The sequence below is a fragment of the Neofelis nebulosa genome, chromosome 13, assembly GCF_028018385.1.
Source record: "Neofelis nebulosa isolate mNeoNeb1 chromosome 13, mNeoNeb1.pri, whole genome shotgun sequence".
Lineage (NCBI taxonomy): Eukaryota > Metazoa > Chordata > Mammalia > Carnivora > Felidae > Neofelis > Neofelis nebulosa.
In genome coordinates, this window is record NC_080794.1 from 60382298 (window position 1) to 60402830 (window position 20533).

The 20533-nt window shown below is 37.6% G+C and overlaps 1 protein-coding gene across 1 annotated transcript in view; it reads right to left on the reverse strand.

Moving 5' to 3' along the window:
- The window catches only part of TM9SF3 (transmembrane 9 superfamily member 3), a 69928-nt gene that overhangs the window by 29734 nt on the left and 19661 nt on the right, over positions 1 to 20533 (reverse strand). Inside the window, exons 3-8 of the mRNA XM_058697333.1 lie at positions 18719 to 18841; positions 15413 to 15573; positions 14101 to 14178; positions 7275 to 7406; positions 5572 to 5738; positions 444 to 538 (exon numbers count right to left, since the gene is read on the reverse strand). Of these exons, the coding sequence (XP_058553316.1) occupies positions 444 to 538; positions 5572 to 5738; positions 7275 to 7406; positions 14101 to 14178; positions 15413 to 15573; positions 18719 to 18841 (756 nt within the window). The remainder of the gene's footprint in view (positions 1 to 443; positions 539 to 5571; positions 5739 to 7274; positions 7407 to 14100; positions 14179 to 15412; positions 15574 to 18718; positions 18842 to 20533) is intronic.

Below are 20533 nucleotides of genomic sequence, written 5' to 3' on the forward strand. Positions count from 1 at the left end.
TCAATAGAAATAAACAGCTCTCTCCTATTCTCCTTCCAGTCCAATACTTTATCCAAAAGCCAAAAAACATGCCTTTATATTCAGCTGTAACACTATATACTCTATGTGGAGGCCTCCCATGGAGGACATTTAGGGAGTAAGGCAGCTCAAAGCAAAGTAATATCAATAACTTAAATATACTCTCTCCTACATGTTCCTCAGGGCTAGCTAACTTCACAGTGAACAATGGACATAATCTATTAATTATTCCTAACTTTCAGAAATAAAATGCAAGGATTCCATAAAAGCAAAGTAGATCCCATAGCAGGTTTGGTAGACATTATGTGAAATGGGAACACAAAGTATTTTACAATGGCTGTATTATCCATTTTAAATTCCAAATACCCCACAGTAGAATATTGGCATCTATAATTAAAAATACGAAGAGATCACTTATAAGTTACCTCCTTGTCTGGCATATAAACTTCCTCCAAAATAACCATTCACTGGAGACGTAGCAGCATAGACAAATATGGCTGTACTGAGCATTGATCCCCTCCTGAAAAGGCGAAACAACATATATGGTAAGTTAAAACCAACAATTTAAAGAAAATATCATAAAGCCTATCACATTAAGGTCAGTGTAATTTCAAAGATAAATTTAACAGGAACACAAAAATATCATCCTGGACTATTAAAGGATCTCAGAAGGTTGCTGAGTGAATGAATTTCTAGTTAAAACTGCACAGGCTAATACTAATTTTTTTAATCTGCAGTTAAATTTCATAATATATTCTAAACAAATATTTCACATTTCTTTGGCAAAAATGTTAGAAGCTGGCACTAAAATTGTTTTGCAACCCTGTGAACCAATCACATCATATGGATAAGGATATTCATCTGTTAAGAAAAATAATTAGAATATTCCTCTTTATAAATTGATTTAATTGCTTAAGATTTTTGCCCGCTGGCAAATAAAATGGAAGTAATGTAACCTATATTAGTGCTATTGCTTTAAATGGTATAACACTGAGACTTTTCTTAGTTTTCCTTATACTATTAAAAATTATTTTTTAAAAATCCATAGGTCCAGGGGTGCCTGGTGGCTCAGTCAGTGAGCTCAGCTCATAATCTCACAGCTCGTGAGATCGAGCCCCACATCAGGCTCTGTGCTGAAAGCTCAAAGCCTGGAGCCTGCTTTGGACTCTGCGTCTCCCCTCTCTCTACCCCTCCCCTGCTCACACTCTGTCTCTGTCTCTCTCCTTCAAAAATAAATAAACATTAAAAAAAATTTTTTTTTAAATCCATAGGTCCACAAACAACATTAACTCAGATCAACAATTTCTAATCTCTTCTTCCACTAATGGTATCTAGGAAATTCAGATCAACCCTCCTGTTGAATAAAGCTGAACAAAATATTTTAAATGCCGAATTGCAAAGAGAAATTGCAAAGAGAAATTGCAAAGAGAAAATGATAAATGACAGTATCATTTGTCATAATATAGAAATGTGCTTAGGGCACCTCCTGGGTGGCTCAGGAGGTTAAGGGTCTGACTCTTGACTTCACCTCGGGTCATGATCTCGCGGGTTCATAAGATCGAGCCCGCACTGGGCTGCAGTTATAGCACGGGGCTTGCTTGGGATCTCTCTGCTTCTCCCCTACTCACACATGTGCATGTGCACACACTCACTTCCTCTCTCTCAAGATAAATCAACTTCAAAAAGAATGTACTTAAACTACTAACAATAAAGACTGTTTTTGAAACTTAGCATAACTAGGAAGATAAAATAAAGTCTGTAGATAGATCATATAACCTTGTCAATTTGAGCTAAAGAATATTCTTTTAAAGAGAATTTACAAGAATACCACACGAATGTGTGTACTGGGATGATATACAATTTTCATAAACTAACCACCTTCTCGGTAGTAATTATTATGTTTCACTGTCCACCTATATAGAATACAAAAAGATCATAAAGTCTTGAAGTATGTAGTGCTCCTCTGCTCGAACACCAATGCTGAATTTCTCAAAGTGGATGCATAGTAGTTAAAACATTACAGTATTCAATTTCCATCAATACATAGCTAGATACAAATGTGGTAGTAATATAAGAATATGTCATTCCCATGTTTAAAAGACTGTGGGTCAGGGTGCCTGGGTGGCTCAGTCAGTTAAGCATCTGACTTCGGCTCAGGTCATGATCTCTCGGTCTGTGGGTTTGAGCCCCATGTCGGGCTTTGCGCTGACAGCTCAGAGCCTGAAGCCTGCTTCCGATTCTGTGTCTCCCTCTCTCTCTGTTCCTCCCCTGCTTGTGCTATCTCTCAAAAGTAAATACATTTTTAAAAACATTAAAAATATTGTTTTCTTAAAAAAAGATCATGGGTCTCCGGGCACTTGGCTGGCTCATGACTCTGTATCTCAAGGTTATGAGTTCAAGACCTCATAAGGTCTTACTTTAAAAAAAGTAGAGCTTATTTAAAAAAAAAAAAAAAAAAGTAAACAATCGTGGGTCTCCAAGTTTTTAAAATCACAATTTGTTTTTTCAACAACTCAAACACTCTAAATACTAACTTTTTCCTTTCAGATTATCATTAAAAAATTTGACCCATTCTCTGTTTGTAACTAGGTATGTGAAGGTTGACAAAGGCCTAGCAATACTGAAAACCAAAAGGCTGCTTTGGTCTAAGACCAGTCTATTACCAGTCAGAAGTTCTTAATGTTAGCAGAGAGGGTTCAAAAGGATTGCTCATGTGACTGAGGGTCCAAAATGCCTACCAGGGATTTAAGCTTGCAATCCCCAGAGACACTGCACTAAGTGAAGTGTAAGTATCAGTCATGGTTTTAAAAATCAGACAGACCCTTCATCTCTTCGTTCATAAATATTCTATGGGCATTCTCCACCCAAAATACACCGTTTTCATCTACACTGCAAAATATGCTGAGGTAGGGAATTGTCCTCTTTGTTCATCTCTCCAAGACTGGAGGGGGGAAACATCTAAGGAGCTGCCTTACACTTGTCAACTCACCACTCTCCACCGAAAGTTATAGAGCAGCTGTATTTTTCCAGACTTTTCCACAGGTTCTCAAACACTATGCCTTCTCAGGAGTTATATCACACTCATAGGCATCCACATTGATACTGATCCTCTATCTACCTAAATAGTTTTTCTTCTCTGATTGCTGTGGTCATCACCAACACAAAATAATTTTCACATGTTACATTATCTGCCTTTCATCTTTTAGAATCATTCCTACTCTGAAGTGATTCTTACAAATTTCATGTGCAAGGTTTTTCATTTTCTCACTTTATGCTTATTATAATCTCTATTTTCATTTCCATAGCACAGCAAATTAAGAGACAAGTTGTGGCAAAAGACATATCCTTATCCATATGTAGGTTCAAATCCCAGCTTACGAACATCCCTAACAATCGTTATGATCTCAGCCATGTTACTTAACCTCCTGAACTTTACTTTTCTAATCTGTCGAATAGAGAATACCCCTTCAAAGGATGGATGTGAAAAGTAAAAAAGCACGTAAAGCATCAAGCACCTAATGGAACACCAATAATGTTAGTCACTTCGTTATCAAAATAATACCACTTTAATATGAATTCTATAAAAAAAATATGAATCATATAATTAAGTGTGTTTACTTCAAATTATTAGCACAATACAGGAAAAACATTAATAATGAAGAACAATGCATGACGTGCCTGCTAAGAAAATTTCTTATTTCTAAAGTTGAAGGTCTATAAGCAAAGAGTTTCTGCAGTAAAATGAATTGCTAAAATTGTAACCCTGACATCTGAGAAGGAACAACGCAAAAACTTGAATTCTAGGAGAGGTTACCCACTCGAGACTGACTGTGCAGTGTCAATTCAGTCAGTGAGTGGCGATGAATTTAACCCAGTATTTGATGTAAAGCATGCCTTCTTGGCAAATTTGAAATGCTTTTCTTGTATTTGGGATTTAGTTCATCTGAAATACATTATATCCTAAAATATGAACTACAAGTCAGAACACTTAAGATTAGGTTTTGAACAATTATTTTAAAGCTTATATGGTAAACAAATTGCAAAGGTTACATATTAAAGAAATATAACAGAAACTACAGAGAAACCACCTTGTTGATCAATATATTCACTTGAGTTTAACAAGCACTGAGTACCTTCCACACATTTAAGTAGGTACTTTGAGAATTCAAAGATAAATGAATGAAGATCCAGTCCTTGCTCTCAAGGAGCTTAAGGTCTAGAGGAAGAAACAGTAATTTAGTGTTATTAAATATTTAACATAAAACTAAAGAGCCATTCTTTCAGCAACAATTTATTGCTTGTCCACCAAATGCCAGGCATATATAAGAAAGAATGCATTATGTGGGGCGCCTGGGTGGCTCAGTCGGTTGAGTGACCGACTTCTGCTCAGGTCACGATCTCACGGTTTGTGAGTTTGAGCCCCGCACCGGGCTCTGTGCTGACAGCTGAGAGCCTGGAGCCTGCTTCCGATTCTGTGTGTCCTTCTCTCTCTGCCCCTCCCCCACTCATGCTCTGTCTGTCTGTGTCTCAGAAATAAACATGAAAAAATTTAAAAAAAAAAAAAAAAGAAAGAAAGAATGCATTATGAACTGAAATAGAGATAAAAGATCTAACTGGAAACAAGTGTCATTCTGATAGAGAACTTCATGGAACAACGTCTGAAATGCCTAAATTTATAATCCCTACGACCCAGGCTGAAAGTGTGTCTGCTTCACTCGTGGCTTTCTGAGCATAGGTTATAGGACCACTCAATAGGGATGTGAGATCTGTGTTAATTTTCTAATAATCCAAAGACCTCAAATCAAGAATTTCTTTTTTTTATTTTTATTTTTTCAATATTTATTTATTTTTGAGAGACACAGAGACAGAGTGTGAGCAGGGGAGGGGCAGAGAGAGAGGGGGACACAGAATCTAAAGCATCAAATCAAGAATTTCCTGCAACCAATTTTGTCCTCAAAGAAAAAATGTACCAAAAACCATGTACAGGTAAGACAGATACCCAATTATTTTTCTAACCTCATGTGCCTTTTCCACTGCTCTTTTTACTATTATTTATTATTTAATAGTTATATATTAAAATTAATAAATTGAATAAACATTAAGTATTTATTAAAGATTATTTATTATTTTTCTTCTGTTCTGTAGACAGTGTCCCAATTTGGAAGGTAAATACGAAGTACTAATTCAGAAACTGGAAAATTCTTGTGCTTTTTACAAAGATCTAATTGGATCTTCGGCTTCCAAAAAAAATGCCTATTCATTTTGCCAAACACCACTGGCTTATAAGTAACTCTGTTCATACCTCTAAATGGAACACAACGTTTATAACCAATGAAAATGTTCAGTAAGGTTAGTATGTTTTAGCATGTCACAGAAAAACATACTTATAGCTGAATATTATTATTCATTATTTATCTGCAGTAAGAACATTTATGCCAAATTAAATTCTAAGATAATGGAAATAAGCAAATATTTAATTATAATTGACTTAAAATGGTCCAATGATTAACACTATTCAAGAACAAAAAAATAAAATTAAACACATGTACTTACTCTGTATATAAATCTTCTATCATTGCAACAATAATAACAATAAGAGACACGGCAAATATCTGACATCCAGAACCAATGAGAGAAGAAAAGATCAGTGGGTGACTGGATGGCCTAAATACGTCTCCATGCACCTGCTTCCATCCATACTCATCTCCTAGGTCTCTATCCTATATACACACATATGGAGAGAGAAAAGAAAAGAATTTGGAATAAAATTAAAATACATAAAGTAGGTGAAAAATTACAATTCCAGTTTTAAGTTCCCTCCTTCCAAACTTACAGCTATTTAAAGGGATTCAAAATATCGAGAAAAGACATTTCAAATTTAACATAATCACTGCAAGGGCTCCTGGTGACTCAGTCAGTTAAGCATCTGACTCTTGATTTCAGCTCAGGTCATGATCTCATGGTTCAAGAGATCTAGCACAGAGCCTGCTTGGGATTCTGTCTCTCCCTCTCTCTCTGCCCCTCCCCTACTTGAGCTCTTCCTCTCTCTCTCTTTCAAAATAAATAAACTTTAAAAAATAAAATAATCACTGCCTTAATAACTTATAATGTTAAAATATTATGGCATTTACTGAGGTTCAGGAAGGTGGCTCCCAGTTGTGTTCAGAGAATATCAAAAAATGGAAAAGAAAAGGTCTAGGAGCAAACACAAATGGTCAAAATGGGAGAAGAGCACACCAGCTCTCTGAACATTCTTATTCTTGTCATTTATATCATGCCTGTGGCTCATACATAATGAGGGGCCAGGTGGAGAATCAAACAGAAAACAAAGATTGAAACCAGTACTTAGATGCCCCAACAATGCAGAAATGTCTTTTATAGCCTGGAATCTAAGAAAATATATGAGGAAATACCAGTTAAATATTATCTGTTAAATATTAGTTAACTGCCTACAGCACTTTTGAAAAAGGATTCAATTCTTCCTTTTCAACCTGAGTAAAGAAGTATCTAAAACATTATTTCTTAAATATCAGTCCCTTAAGATAATCTGGCTTTTTGCCTGGGGGTGATCCTGGTCAGACATGTCTAAAAAGCACCAAATACATAATACACATTAACATATTAATTCAGTTTTAACCTGTTTAACTCTTTTCCAAACTTATTTAATGATGGAATGTATCTACATAGCACAGCCATTAATATTTTACAGAACACACTTTTGCTCATTTACAACATTGTATGTAATATAGTGAACCTGCCCTCTGAACCTACTAAACCAAATGTAAATTAATCCTTTCACCCACTCCCTGAATTTAATGCAGTATTTAACAGTATTAGAGAGATGTCAATACAGGTCTACAACTTCATAGCTACAATCCTGAAATCAAAAGCTCTGAAAACTGGAAGTCTGCTTCAGAGTTGGACACATTCTTATTTGGTGGCAAAACCTGGTGCCACCAGGTGCCACCATTCTTATTTGGTGGCAAAAACAGTGAAGAGGTTATTTGTACTGTATACTTATCTCACTTAAGGTGAACATTCAATGTTTTGCTGGAAAAAAAATTAATATATTTGATTATGGGGCATGTAATCAGAATATGTAAAAACAATATATTTGATTAGAGATCCCTCAGCAACTTTTAACACCTTTCTAAAACCTGAAAATTCTGAATTCTGACACTCATGTGAATTACATGCCAACACTCAAAATAAGAGTTAAATCGTTTTTATAAATAAAATGTAAAACGTTTGCTCACCATATCATCCATTTCTTCTTCTTTACTGTACCTGGCATAATCTTTTCTTAGAGTTCTCATTAAAATCATTGAAACTAAGCCCACCAAGAAGATAACCATCATGAAAGAGTTGAAAATTGAGAACCAATGAATCTAAAATAACAGAAAATAACACATTACTGACATGAATTATTAGTCACAAAATTCATAGGCTGCATGATGACAACAGCATGTTAGTGCAAAAAACAAAAAATAATCTTTTAAAACTTACATAAAAATCCAAACTTGAGACTCACTGGGGACGAGTATTCACTATGCAAAGAGATTGGGTTTCTTTACAGTAAACTTCAGATGCATTAAAAACATGATATTGTATACAGATTTTCACAATCAATTTTACTGTACAAAGTACAATCTGACCACACAGCATATGCTAGTTAGCATTACACAGAAAGAACACAGACTTTGGAGTCAAACAGGCCTCGGTTTTAACCCAGATTCTGACGATTTTCTAGCTATGTGACCCCAGTTCTCTATATCAAAAAGGAAGCCAATAATACTATCCTGATTTGTATGGTTTAACAACATGTATAAGAAGTATGATACCATGTCTGGCACAGAGCAGCAAATATTCAAAAAATGTTAGTTCCCTTCCCTCTAACTGAGCAACAACGTGAAAACCTCCTTAGGACACCAAGACTGAACCATCACAGTTGGCTGCCCTGGATTTAGTCCGCCTTCCTGAATGTATGCTTCACTTGCTCCCAGTTCATCTTCTCCACCCCATCACCTTATCCACTCCCTTGTAACGCTGCTACCCGCAGGAGAGAGAACGAGATACCCCGTTGTGTCCCAATGTTCCCAAGACTCTTGACTTTTATTTCACCCACACATCTGTCACAGATTTATGTCCACACTCTGCTTTTTAATCACAAGGCACCACTGTATCTCTGAGTGCATCTCAGAACTCGAAGCATCTGACTTCAAATTCCTTTATATTTTAATTCCCGTAAGTTCCTTAAGGATGGCTTCAAAATTTCACCTCTCTCACCAAGGCCCCCATTTCCTTTATTTTTCTGCATTTATCTTCCTAGCCTTTCACTCCTTCCATCAATTTCCTAGATGTTGCCTCCTCTTAAGTCAAGCCTTCCCCTAAGCTTTACACCTCTTTCATTCCTTGAGGTGTTTTTGAGGTGCTTTGTGCTCTCATCTTGCACCCCTAAATTTGCACCTTTCTCCACCATCAGCAATCTTCAAAAGTCCCTATCTACTATCTACTGCTATCTACTCCCTGGTGTGATTATATGGCTCAAACAAGGTAATAAATGTAAAGCATATAGCTTAGTGCCTAGCTCATAGTAAAACACTGAAAAAATTGACAAGCTGCTATTTCTATTAATATCTTTTTTTAACTTAAAAAAAATTTTTTTTAACGTTTATTTATTTTTGAGACAGAGAGAGACAGAGCATGAATGGGGGAGGGTCAGAGAGAGGGAGACACAGAATCTGAAACAGGCTCCAGGCTCCAAGCTATCAGCAGAGAGCCCGACGCGGGGCTCAAACTCACGGACCGTGAGATCATGACCTGAGCCGAAGTCGGCCGCTCAACCAACTGAGCCACCCAGGCGCCCCTATTAATATCTTTTAAAGTGCTTGTTTGATCTTCTGTCCCCTCATTCTTCCCATCTTCTTCTTACCTCCCTCCTTTCAATGCCAATACTTTTCAAATGAGACGACACATACTACTTCTCCCCTCCCACCCGGCCTCCCCCAAATGATAGAATCTCACCATGTCCCACGAAATGTCTCTTACAGGCCTGCAATGAACTTTTAAACCGATTCAGCAGTCAATGAGCTGTCCACTCTCCCTGCCACATCGGACCTCTACTGCCAGTGCACCATCCTCCCTGACTGACTGCCCCTTCTCCTCTTTCATCTTCGGTGCGTGCTCCTCCCACCTTATGAACGTTTCCAGAAGCTCCAGTCTTGGTACTCTGCTGTGACTTCTTCAGACTCTCAGAACCTGTAACTAGTGTTCCAATGATGATGGTAACACCCTCACCCTCAACCCCCACCGGGACCCAAATCTCTAGCCTTCTTCCTCATTCATGTTTCGCACTTGTACTGAACATCATCGCTTTTAGTTCAATGTCTTTCTGGAATTTCAGACTTAGACTGCCCTAAAGTAAACTCATAATCTTCTGCCTCACATATAACTTGCTTCTGATTTCTAACTGCTGCTAATGGTACTAACACTTGGCTTTGAAAGTTTAGAATTATCTCTGCCTCTTCCTTCTCCTTAATCCTTCCTAATAATCAGTAAGCTTTTGTTTTCCTTTGATATGTCTCTTGTATATCTATCCCTTCCTCTCCATTCCCATCCCATTACCTCACACCTGGAAGTAGCCCTAATGGTTTCCTAATTAGTCTTCTTTAATCATGGTCTCTGCCCTTCCTTCCAATCTATCCGAAAAAAGTTACCCGATCTTTCTGAAACATCATTTTCATATACCACTTCTCTATTTTAAAACTGATGGTGACATTCCCTATTTTCTCACATATCAAATCTAAACTATTTTCCCTAATATTCTGTACCCCTTGTAATATGGCTCCCTCACCTTCTCTAGCCAACCTTTCACTCCACTACATCCTACATTCCAATCAGGACTATCCTTCTTCAGCGACCCACAAGTACAGCATACTCGTGTCCACCTGTATCCTTCTCATAATTTCTTCTCACATAGGATCTACTTCTATCCACTTCTGTAAATTCTATCTACTGTTTAAAGCCCAACTCAAAAACCCTCCCTTCTATAAAACTTCTCATCTACATATCCCATTAGTCATAGATGTACTCCTGCTCTAAACTCCTACAGGTACATACACAGAATATTTAACATGAAGGATGTACTGTCTTGTACTTAGGACAGATTTTAACTTGGGCCAGTATGCTGAGTATGCGCACTAGGGTGAAGGGCAGCCTTGGCTCTGTTACCCACCCTGACACTTCAGGCAAGTGACACACTCTGTGGCTCTCCCTGAAGAACAGGAAACGGTCAATTGCCTCTGCCTCTTCATAAAATCATTTTTTCCTCCATTTAATAATTTATTTATTGAATACCTACTAAAATTATAAAGGAAATAATGAATGTATTGTTTTGAAATATGTGCAATAAAGGATTATATAAGATTTAACATAAAAGTATCATTCAAGATTTTTAAAAGGAGTCTGCAATTATAGGTTTCTCCAAAGATTTGATATTGTTCCACCCTGAGAAATTAATGACCCAGAAAAGGACAAGAGAGAAAAATGATACAGATGTTTCACATCTTCTTTCAGTCAATTTACCAAATTTTTGAAAAGAAGTTTTATATAGTTACTATTTAGTAGTAAGAAAAATACACCTAAAATGCAAAACTTTCTTTCTTTATTTTTTTCAACGTTTTTTATTTATTTTTGGGACAGAGAGAGACAGAGCATGAACGGGGGAGGGGCAGAGAGAGAGGGAGACACAGAATCGGAAACAGGCTCCAGGCTCCGAGCCATCAGCCCAGAGCCTGACGTGGGGCTCGAACTCACGGACCGCGAGATCGTGACCTGGCTGAAGTCGGACGCTTAACCGACTGCGCCACCCAAGCGCCCCTAAAATGCAAAACTTTCAACAAAGCTCCCTGCTATTTTCTTATCTAAGATACAAATTTTAAACCAATACCTATTAAAATGTACTATCAGCCTGACATTTTATAATATTCTGATTCCAAAAACTACAAAATACTATTACGATTTTGAAATTATTGTAGCAAGAGAAATATTTCTTAAAAATAATAAAGAAACTAGGGGCACCTGGGTGGCCCAGTCGGTTAAGCATCTGACTCATGATCAGATCAGGTCATGATCTGATTGGCTCAGATCATGATCTCACGGTTTCATGGGTTTGGGCCCTGCATTGGGCTCTGTGCTGACAGCGTGGAGCCTGCTCGGGATTCTCTCTCCCTCTTTCTCTCTGCCCCTCCCTAACTTGTGCTCTCACTTTCTCTCAAAATAAATAAGCATTAATAAATTAAAAAAAAAAAAAAAAAAACTAATAAGGAAACCAGATGTCACAAAGGGGTTACTGTGAACGGCTGACTCCAGCACCTCCTAGTGTTGCTAACCCTAAAGCAGCACCCCAGGTTTGCCATAAATTTTATAACACTGGAGAGAAAGAACTAACTGTACCCCAGTACTACCACTTATTAAGCACCTGCTATGTGTCAAACACTGAACTAGGTGCTTTATATGCGCTATCAAATGGACTATCACAACTCTGCACACTATGACGATCCTTGCTTCATTATTAAGGAGACAGAGCTGAGGAACTGAGTAATGTGACCACAGTTATAGTGGGTGGCAGAGACAGAATGTGTATCCAGCTCGAGCTCCTAAGCCTGTGCTTGTAGTCACTGTCCTGGAAACAATCCCTGATCTTACACAGTAGATCCTACCCCTCCCGCCTACTGAAGGAACATACTGCAGTAATTCTCCTCCCTCTTTGCTGCGCTGTTAGCTTTGCACTCACTGCTGAACACTTCCACGCATGTTTCTCTTTATCTCAAAAGAAAATCTCCAGGGGCACCTGGGTGGCTCAGTCGGTTAAGCGTCCGACTTCAGCTCAGGTCACGATCTCACGGTCCGTAAGTTCGAGCCCCGCGTCTGGCTCTGGGCTGATGGCTCAGAGCCTGGAGCCTGCTTCCGATTCTGTGTCTCCCTCTCTGTCTGACCCTCCCCCGTTCATGCTCTGTCTCTGTCTCAAAAATAAATAAACGTTAACAAAAAAAAACAAAAACAAAAACAAAAAAAAATTAAAAAAAAAAGAAAATCTCCAGACTCTATCCTTCCTACTACTACACCATTTCTTTGCTCCCTTTAGCTGCCAAACTTACAGTCTCCAAAACCTCTCCTCCATGCTCTCTTATACCAGCTCTGTTCAGATTTTGTCCCACCCTATACCAAAACCGCTCTTAGTCAAGTTCACTGATGACTCCAAATGAATTCAACAGTCACTTTCACCTTACCTGACCCAGCAGCAACAATCCAGAACCAATCTCTCTATCCTCCATGATACACTTTCTTCATGTGGCTTCCAGAACACCACACAAGGTTTTTTTTCCTCCCTCCTCTATTGGTATCTCCTCAGAGCCCTGAGGGGCTACTCCTACTCTTCCCCTAAGCTTTTCTTACTGCCCCCAGGACTCAGTCCTTGGCCCTCTTCTATTTATACATACTCTTCCTTGGTGATTGCATCCAATCTCACGGCTCCTTCAAGGTTGTACTCAAATGTCCACATCAGAGGCTTACCCTGAGCACCATATTCAAACCACAACTAGCCTTGCCTGTGGCATTCTTGCTCACTGCTCTTTTTTGATGGACATATCTTTGAACACACTATAGCCTTAACTTACCATGTTTATTACATGTCTCCCCCTACTAGAAGGGTAAACTCCAAGAAGGTGCAGATCTTTGACTTTCATTCTCTAATGTATTCCTCTTACTCACTACTGTGCTTGACACATTAACAGGTACTCAATTAATAACTGCTGAAAGGAGAAATATGCTACACCACTCTACTAGTGAAAATGCCAAATGGCGACCTTTCCCCCAAGTTACCAGTACCCGATGGCACGAGAAACAAGGCAGGCTCAGGTGTTCCAGTAGGGAATGTTAGTTGAGAGCCCTCATATTTTCAGATATTATCTAAACGTTGAAGTTATTTGTGCCTCTACCTTCAAACATGTTCAGAACTACCTAAACACTGTATCTGAAAAGAACACACCAGGAGTAGGGAAGTGGAGATTGGGGCGGAAATTTTAGGTCCAGGAGTAGCATGCTAAATCATTCAGCAATGACTAAATCCCAAATAGCTTAATTTTTTCTCCTAGGACCCAGACGAAGACTAGACGTAGTGACAGGTTCTGGTGAAGTCTGGCAGCAATGATACAAATTTCAAACCACAAAAGCTTCGGAGCCATCTCAAACACAGATTACTAAGAAACTTCAGAATTCCAAATCTAAAAGATCAGGTCACAAGGTGTAAGCTGCAACTCAGGAAAAAAGTCAGGAGAATGGATACATCTCCCTATATCATGCTGTCCTTTCACCTCCATCCTTGAAGGAGGGAACCACTAAGATAAAAACTTTTTTCCTGTAAAAAACCAAAGCTACCACCTGTACAAAACCAGCCAACAATGCCACTGGACTAGACTTACAATCTGAGCTCCATCTTGTATGTACTGGTGGGGGATGGGGGGCATTTCTTCCCATTCTTGAGGTTTCTTTTTGTGTGGAAAGATTTCCATCAGCAAAAGCTTTTGGTCTTACTCCACTCTCATCCCTTCCTTCCTTTCCTAAAGGATACACACATTCTGCTCTGTTTCTCCACATTTAAGTTTCCTAAGGGCAGGTGCCCATATACAGAAACTTGCAATAGTCCAGCACTAAGTGCGAGAAGAGGGTCTAATTCTGAATTTCAACATTAAGAAGCCCACCTGTCCAAAGACAAAAGTCACATTTTCCAATATTAGCCTCATTAATAATAAAAGTGATATCCTGGCTTTTGGTATGTTGTATCCTTCCCTGGGGTTACTCAAAATCAGTTTAAAGCACAGGCATGATGAAGAGGGCTTTTGACTGCTTCCCTTCAACTCTCTGTCACCCTAGGACTCTAAGCTCACCTGTGAAATCACCACTAGCCCAATGTTTGAACTCCATGGCCTTAGCACAGTGCCTTGCATATGGCAGATGCTCACTAATGTTTGTTAAACTGACTGAAACACATAATGAATGTCTTAAAAGATACAGTTTACCTACCCTGTGTTGAAAAAAGGATGGATCAAGATATTTGTCAAATCGATCCTCAAATTTTACATCTGACTTTTTCCACTTGACCTGAAAAAAATTTTTTCACACGAAAATAAAGGCCAGTAAACAAATTAACAAGCTAACAAAATTCTGAGCACAATTAGGGAAGATTTACACAATTGGAATAGGAAACTAGAGAAATGGTGGAAAGTTACTGCCAATTTGAGAAGCTGAAACACGTATGATAAAAAACCAACTTTCCTCTCTGTGTATTAAAACTTCCAACTTTAGCTAGAGGGATCATTTCAGTTCTCAAGGACATTAATATAAGTATTTGCTACTTATATACTCTGACCTGATAAATTGATAAGAACTGAATCAAGGGGTCCCTGGGTGGCTTAGTCAGTTGAGCATCCGACTTCAGCTCGGGTCATGATCTCACAGTTCGTGAGTTCAAGCCCGGCGTCAGGCTCTGTGCTGACAGCTCGGAGCCTGGAACCTGCTTCAGATTCTGTGTCTCCCTCTCTCTCTCCCCCTCTCCCACTTGCTCACGCACTCTCTCTCTCTCTAAGATAAATGTTAAAAAGAAGAACTGAACTAATTAGACCAATTAAAATAAGAATCCACCCATCTTTGACATTAGACTGCATTAGTTTTATTACAATTATCAAACTTCTTTATAAGTTCAGTTCCGGAAATATCATTTGCACTAAGTACATATGCATAAGCTTAAAAAACTTAAAAACTGGCTACTACCAATGGACTCATTCCAGTTATCAGGGAAAAAAACTGGCAAAGAGAGAGGCTACCTACATCAGATTTTTCTTCTTTCCACTATTTTTAATCCTAATGGAACAGAATTAATTTGACAGTTGCAAAGGGCTCTGACAAGCTCTTACTCTGCAGGAATATCTTATTCCAACTGATAAAGCAAAACATGGTAAACTATACCCATCCAGCAATTTTCAATACAGCATCATCTCTATCTGCAACAGTAAAAAGGAAAGAGAAACAACAAGGCATACTACAATCTAAAAATGTAACCATGAGAATACATGGCTGGGTTAGCTATAACTGCTCAGTTATAATGGTAAACTTTGCCATAACCAATGAGAAGTCCTGCATATGCGTACCTCTATCTCATACAGACCTGAGGCAAATCTTCTCCCTGCTTGTAGGAGGCTTACTTACATGCATTAAGGAAACAGTCTTAATAATATTCTGTTGCACCCTACTTTCATTTACTAAAGTAGTAAAACACACTTTACTGTTGCTATCAGGTCACAAACACTCATTAATGTATAATTATTTTAACACTTACTGAATATGACATCTGGATTTTAGTATTGGGAACAAGTTTCACCTTTCCTTCACTAGTTAGATTAACATCAACAATTCGATTTCCATTAAAACCTATTTCAAGTTTTTTGTAGGTCCAAAGATAGTAATCTTCTCCATTTTCATCTGCTTCACCAACAATACCTACAAAAGAAATAATACTTTATACAAGGTAATATCACTTAATATTTAAAATATATTAGAGGCTAAAAGCTCATAAAAAAAGTTCTTATAAACAAACAATATTTGAGGAATATTACCATTATTCCTCATGTTTAGAAAAAGGCAAAAGTATAAGCTGGAATTCTACTCTTTGTTAACTACTTGGCAAACATAAACCATAGCCACACCATGAACAGTTCAGCATAACCTGTCACTACTGATACTCAAAGTTCATGCTTTGTCATGAGTATCACCTTCATTGTAATAATTATCACCTTATATGTATATACTTCCTAACACCTGAAAATTTCAGGAAGTACTATGTCATCATCTGGCACAGTCATCCAGTTAGTAGTGGCCAAACTAAAATTAAGTTTCAGTTCCCCAGAGGCCCAATCCAGTACTTTCTCTAATAACCTACACATTCCTCAATAAGCTTCACATAGGTGTTTATGGGTACCAAAACTTAAAATGTCTCTTCTTTATGCTTCAAGCACTGGCCCCATCCCTGGGAAAACATCAAAATGAAGAGTGTTGAAGATAAATGTTAATGAGGCACAGTTTAAAATGATCATTCTGATCACAATTTCAGATACTGGAGGAAGACCCGAACAGTGTCAGGGCAATAGGTGGTAGCTAGGGATCTCTCTCGTGTGCCCTCATACTGTCAGCTATTTATCTAACGTTCCCTACCAAAACCTATATACTTCCCAAGAGCCTTATACTCTAAAAGTGACTCCTTTCCTCTATGGTTAATGCATCTCATTAAAGTAGTAGGGGAAAAAAAGATCCTTTCTTATTAAGGAGTATTTGCTTATTAACCAAAGTTGTTCTCTCAAATTGATACAAATTCAAGGAATATAGTTTCATTGTATTTGGGGTTGCAGAGGGATAATGAAATCCTTCTAATAATTAATTTCATCAAGGTTTATTTACCTACGTACACTGAAAACTCTGGGGTAGAGACAATTACACCAAATAAGCTATTCTCTGAGGGTTGTTTTTTTTTGTTTTTTGTTTTTTTGAGAGAGAGAGAGAGAGAGAATGAGAATGTGAGTCGGGGACGGGGCAGAGGGAGAGAGAGGGGGAGACAGAGGGGGAGAGAGAGGGGGAGAGAGAGGAAGAGAGGAAGAGAGGAAGAGAGGAAGAGAGGAAGAGAGAGAGAAAGAGAGAGAGAATGAATCTCAAGCAGGCTCCACACTCAGTGCAGAGCCCAACATGGGACTCAATCCCACAACCCTGGGATCATGACCTGAGCCGAAATCAAGAGTCAGGCACTCAACCGACCTGGGTTGAACCACTCAGGCACCTCTCTCTAAGGGGCTTTAAAAAAAGATTGTGAAATACTTACCCCAAGAAAAAGCTAAATAAGAATTTTTTTCTGACAAGAATTTTTGTAGTTCAGACATTCTAGGACACCCAAACGTATCTTTCCTAAACACGACAGACCCTGGAATCCCAGGGCTAAAAAAGATTTATTTTAACAGGAAAGCACAATTGCCATGTTGCTAAGGAAATCCACAGAAATGACCAAAAAAAACTATGGTTCCATAAAAGAAACCCAAAAGCAATGGAAAAAGAACAGGAGAGGAACTTGCTCTCCCACCAAAAACAGAGAAAACCCTGACTAATGGGTTCTTCTGAACTACAGGCTCACAAATCTTGAGCGACTATTCAGCACATCTTCCTGCTACCCTCAGAGCTGATCACAGAAATGTCTGTGTTAATGTAACGCTAATTATAGTCATTAATATGAAATGCTTACTATTTATACCTAATTAACATGCAACAGAGTAGCAATGATGCATACAATTACATCTTGAGATTGACTTTCTTACAAATTTCATCTTAGAACCACGTTAGACTCTGGTCTGATATGTTCAGTATTTCAGTTTCCTGCTCAAGAATATAGTGGTCTGCCAACAAATTAAAGAATCAGAATGTTTATTATATATAAGAACAGGTGTCCAAAGGGGGAAAAAAACCCACCAAGAGAATAATATCAAACATGCTGGTTATCATAGCATAATGATTTAATTTCATCATATTCTTAAGAAGTTCACCACCTTCACGTAGCTCAACCAGCTATGGGACTCTCCCCACCTCGTCAGTAGCATACATATCTGGCAGAGCTCTGTGCCTTGCATGCTGTCATTCATATGAGACACAAAGGGACACAGAGCAGCTGTGGTCCCCAAATGCCCTGCCAATTGCAGTAAGTACTCAACTACTCTTTCGAATAGTCACTTCCCACCCTCTTTAGAATACTCACTTACTTTATACTGACTTGCAATACTAACTCATTTCAACAGTACATAGATGTGAATTCCTTTACCTAATACTGATGTTCTCCTGCAAAGCTGCATGTCAATATATCCTTCAAAGAAAAAAACCAACTAAAATAATCTAATCAAGCCCAGCACAAGCAGAGTTTGGATTTTGTATAGGTTTATATTAACTATCCATCAATACAGAAAAATAAGAGCTAAAACACTAAAATGTTTTTAGGGGTGCCTGGTTGGTTCAGGCAGTAGAGACATGACTCACGATCTCAGGGCTGTAAGTTCGAACAGGGTGTAGAGATTACTTAAAAATAAAAATCTTAAAAAAAAAAAAACATGAAAAAAATTTTAAACATACAGTGTTAGGAATCTGCAAAACAAGTCACTCAGGAGACTGTCTTATCTAAAACCATACTACCACAGTTCCACATGAGAGAAAGCCCAAATAAAACTTCAAAATCCTATTTAGTTCCTTTGATTATATATGACAGAATAAGTTAAAATAAGATATACAAAAATGGGGGAAGGGAAGATATTTCAGATTGTTCAAAATGCCTTTTAATTCCTTAAATCTGAAAAGTTATACTATATAAAAGTTGTATTTTGAGGGAGTATCATATAAGGTTTGGCAACGTTAAAACCCCTTCAAGCAACAGGGATCATAAAGAGTCATAAACTGTATGATCAACAAGGGATCATAAAATTGATGTTAAAATAATTCCGTGGAAAATAATGAAAACTCATTTACTGATTCAGTGTACAATCAATCACCTTAAGAGTCATTACATAAGTCGTGCTTATTATGCAAGTATGCCCAAACTTTAAATGGAACATATAATACCTACCCCATATTGGTAAGTCATCTATGTACATCTGGTACCAGTAGTGATTTTTAATAGCATACACAAATGCATCTCTCTTTTCTTTATCTAAGTCAATTTCACAGTAAGTGGCTGGCATCACATCATCTGCATAAAATAAAAATTGTGAATTAGCACACTGGTTTGCAAAATAGAGGAAAAATTACACAAGAAAAAGCCAACATTTCCTTAAGTTAAAATTTGTATTCATAACAGTTGAATTTGGATGATAATTATAGGATTCATTCAGTTGATAATTCTTTCCTTTTTAATGAATGTTTTAAGATTTTTCAAAATAAAAGAATTTAACCATCTTTATTTTCAAAGACTATCTAATTACATGAAGAAATTTTCCCTTGTATAAAGAAAATTATACAAGAACATTTACAAAATAATTTTAAAATGAACAATTTGCTTTTACAAACAAAAATAAAAAAGCTTACAATACACAGGAAAGTTCTCATTTAATGTACATAAAAACTCAAAAATATGATCCTAAATAGAACAACTTCTAGCTGTAAGATCTCTGAGATAAATATTCATTTTAACATTCTTGGAAATGCAAGTCACTGGAGGCCATAGATTCTATGAGGAATTCTAGAGACTCTTCATAATTAGAAAGATTAAAATTACAACCTCCATCTAGCAGGTGTCACTGTTTATTAATTACCCAAAGGTCCCATAGAGATGAGTCATTTCCACTTGAATGCTTTAAAAAATACTGCTACCACAATACTGTTCAGATGGTCTCTAACCTATAAACCTTTCAAAAATGTGCTTTCAAAATGGGCTTATAAATAAGTGCTAGGGATACAACGTACAACATGATGACTATAGCTAACACTGCTGTATGACATAGGAAGGTCTTTAAGAGAGTAAATCCTAAAAGTTCTCATCACAAGAAGAAAATTTTTTTTTCTTCTTTTCTTTTTATCTATGTGAGAATATGGATGTTAGCCCAACTTATTTGTGGTAATCATTTCACAGTATGTGTGAATCAAACAATCATGCTTGTATGCCTTAAACTTCTACAGTGATATATGCCACTATTTCTCAATAAACTGGAAAAAATGTGCTTATGGTCATTAGTTTCTAAACAAAATAAGACCAAACCCAAAAAACCTGCAAACACTCTAGATGTCCACTTAAATGATTAAATTGTTTTTGTAGATTACTTAGGCAATTAGAATGATAAATCCTAACAACAACAACAACAACAACAACAACAACAACAACAAGAAAGCACAGTTGTTTAAGGTCTCCTGTATTATATTATTGGTTATTTTGAACTTGAAATGCAATTCCCCCCAAGAAACAATGTTAAATTTCTTAAATCTTGATTAAAACTTCTTAAACATAAATTGCAGCTGAACCATGATTAATAGCCAGCTATATTATTTCCACGAGAAACAGCAATCTGAGTTATGACACTAGCAACATGTCAATGTTTCCCAATCCTCAACAAGAAAGAACAGCTTTCCCTTATTAGAGCTCAGTCCAGAGTGGGTACCCCAAAACCTTAACACCAAGACGGCAGGAAACACTGAAGTCCATGAAAGACAGATAGGGAAATATTCTCACTCCCAAAGTAGAAGAAGAAAATTGCTGTCGCCTCCAACAATGGCTCCCACACAGACTTCCTTTCCACCGAGGCCCTTTCAGGCGGCCAGGAATTTAGGATTTTCATAATGGCAAAAACTGAGACAGAGCAGAGAAGGGCGGGAGGATTAGGACCCGAGATTGCTAGAAAGGGTTCCTACAGCAGGAACTAGAAGAACTGGTAGCAAGAGGTCTCCAGAT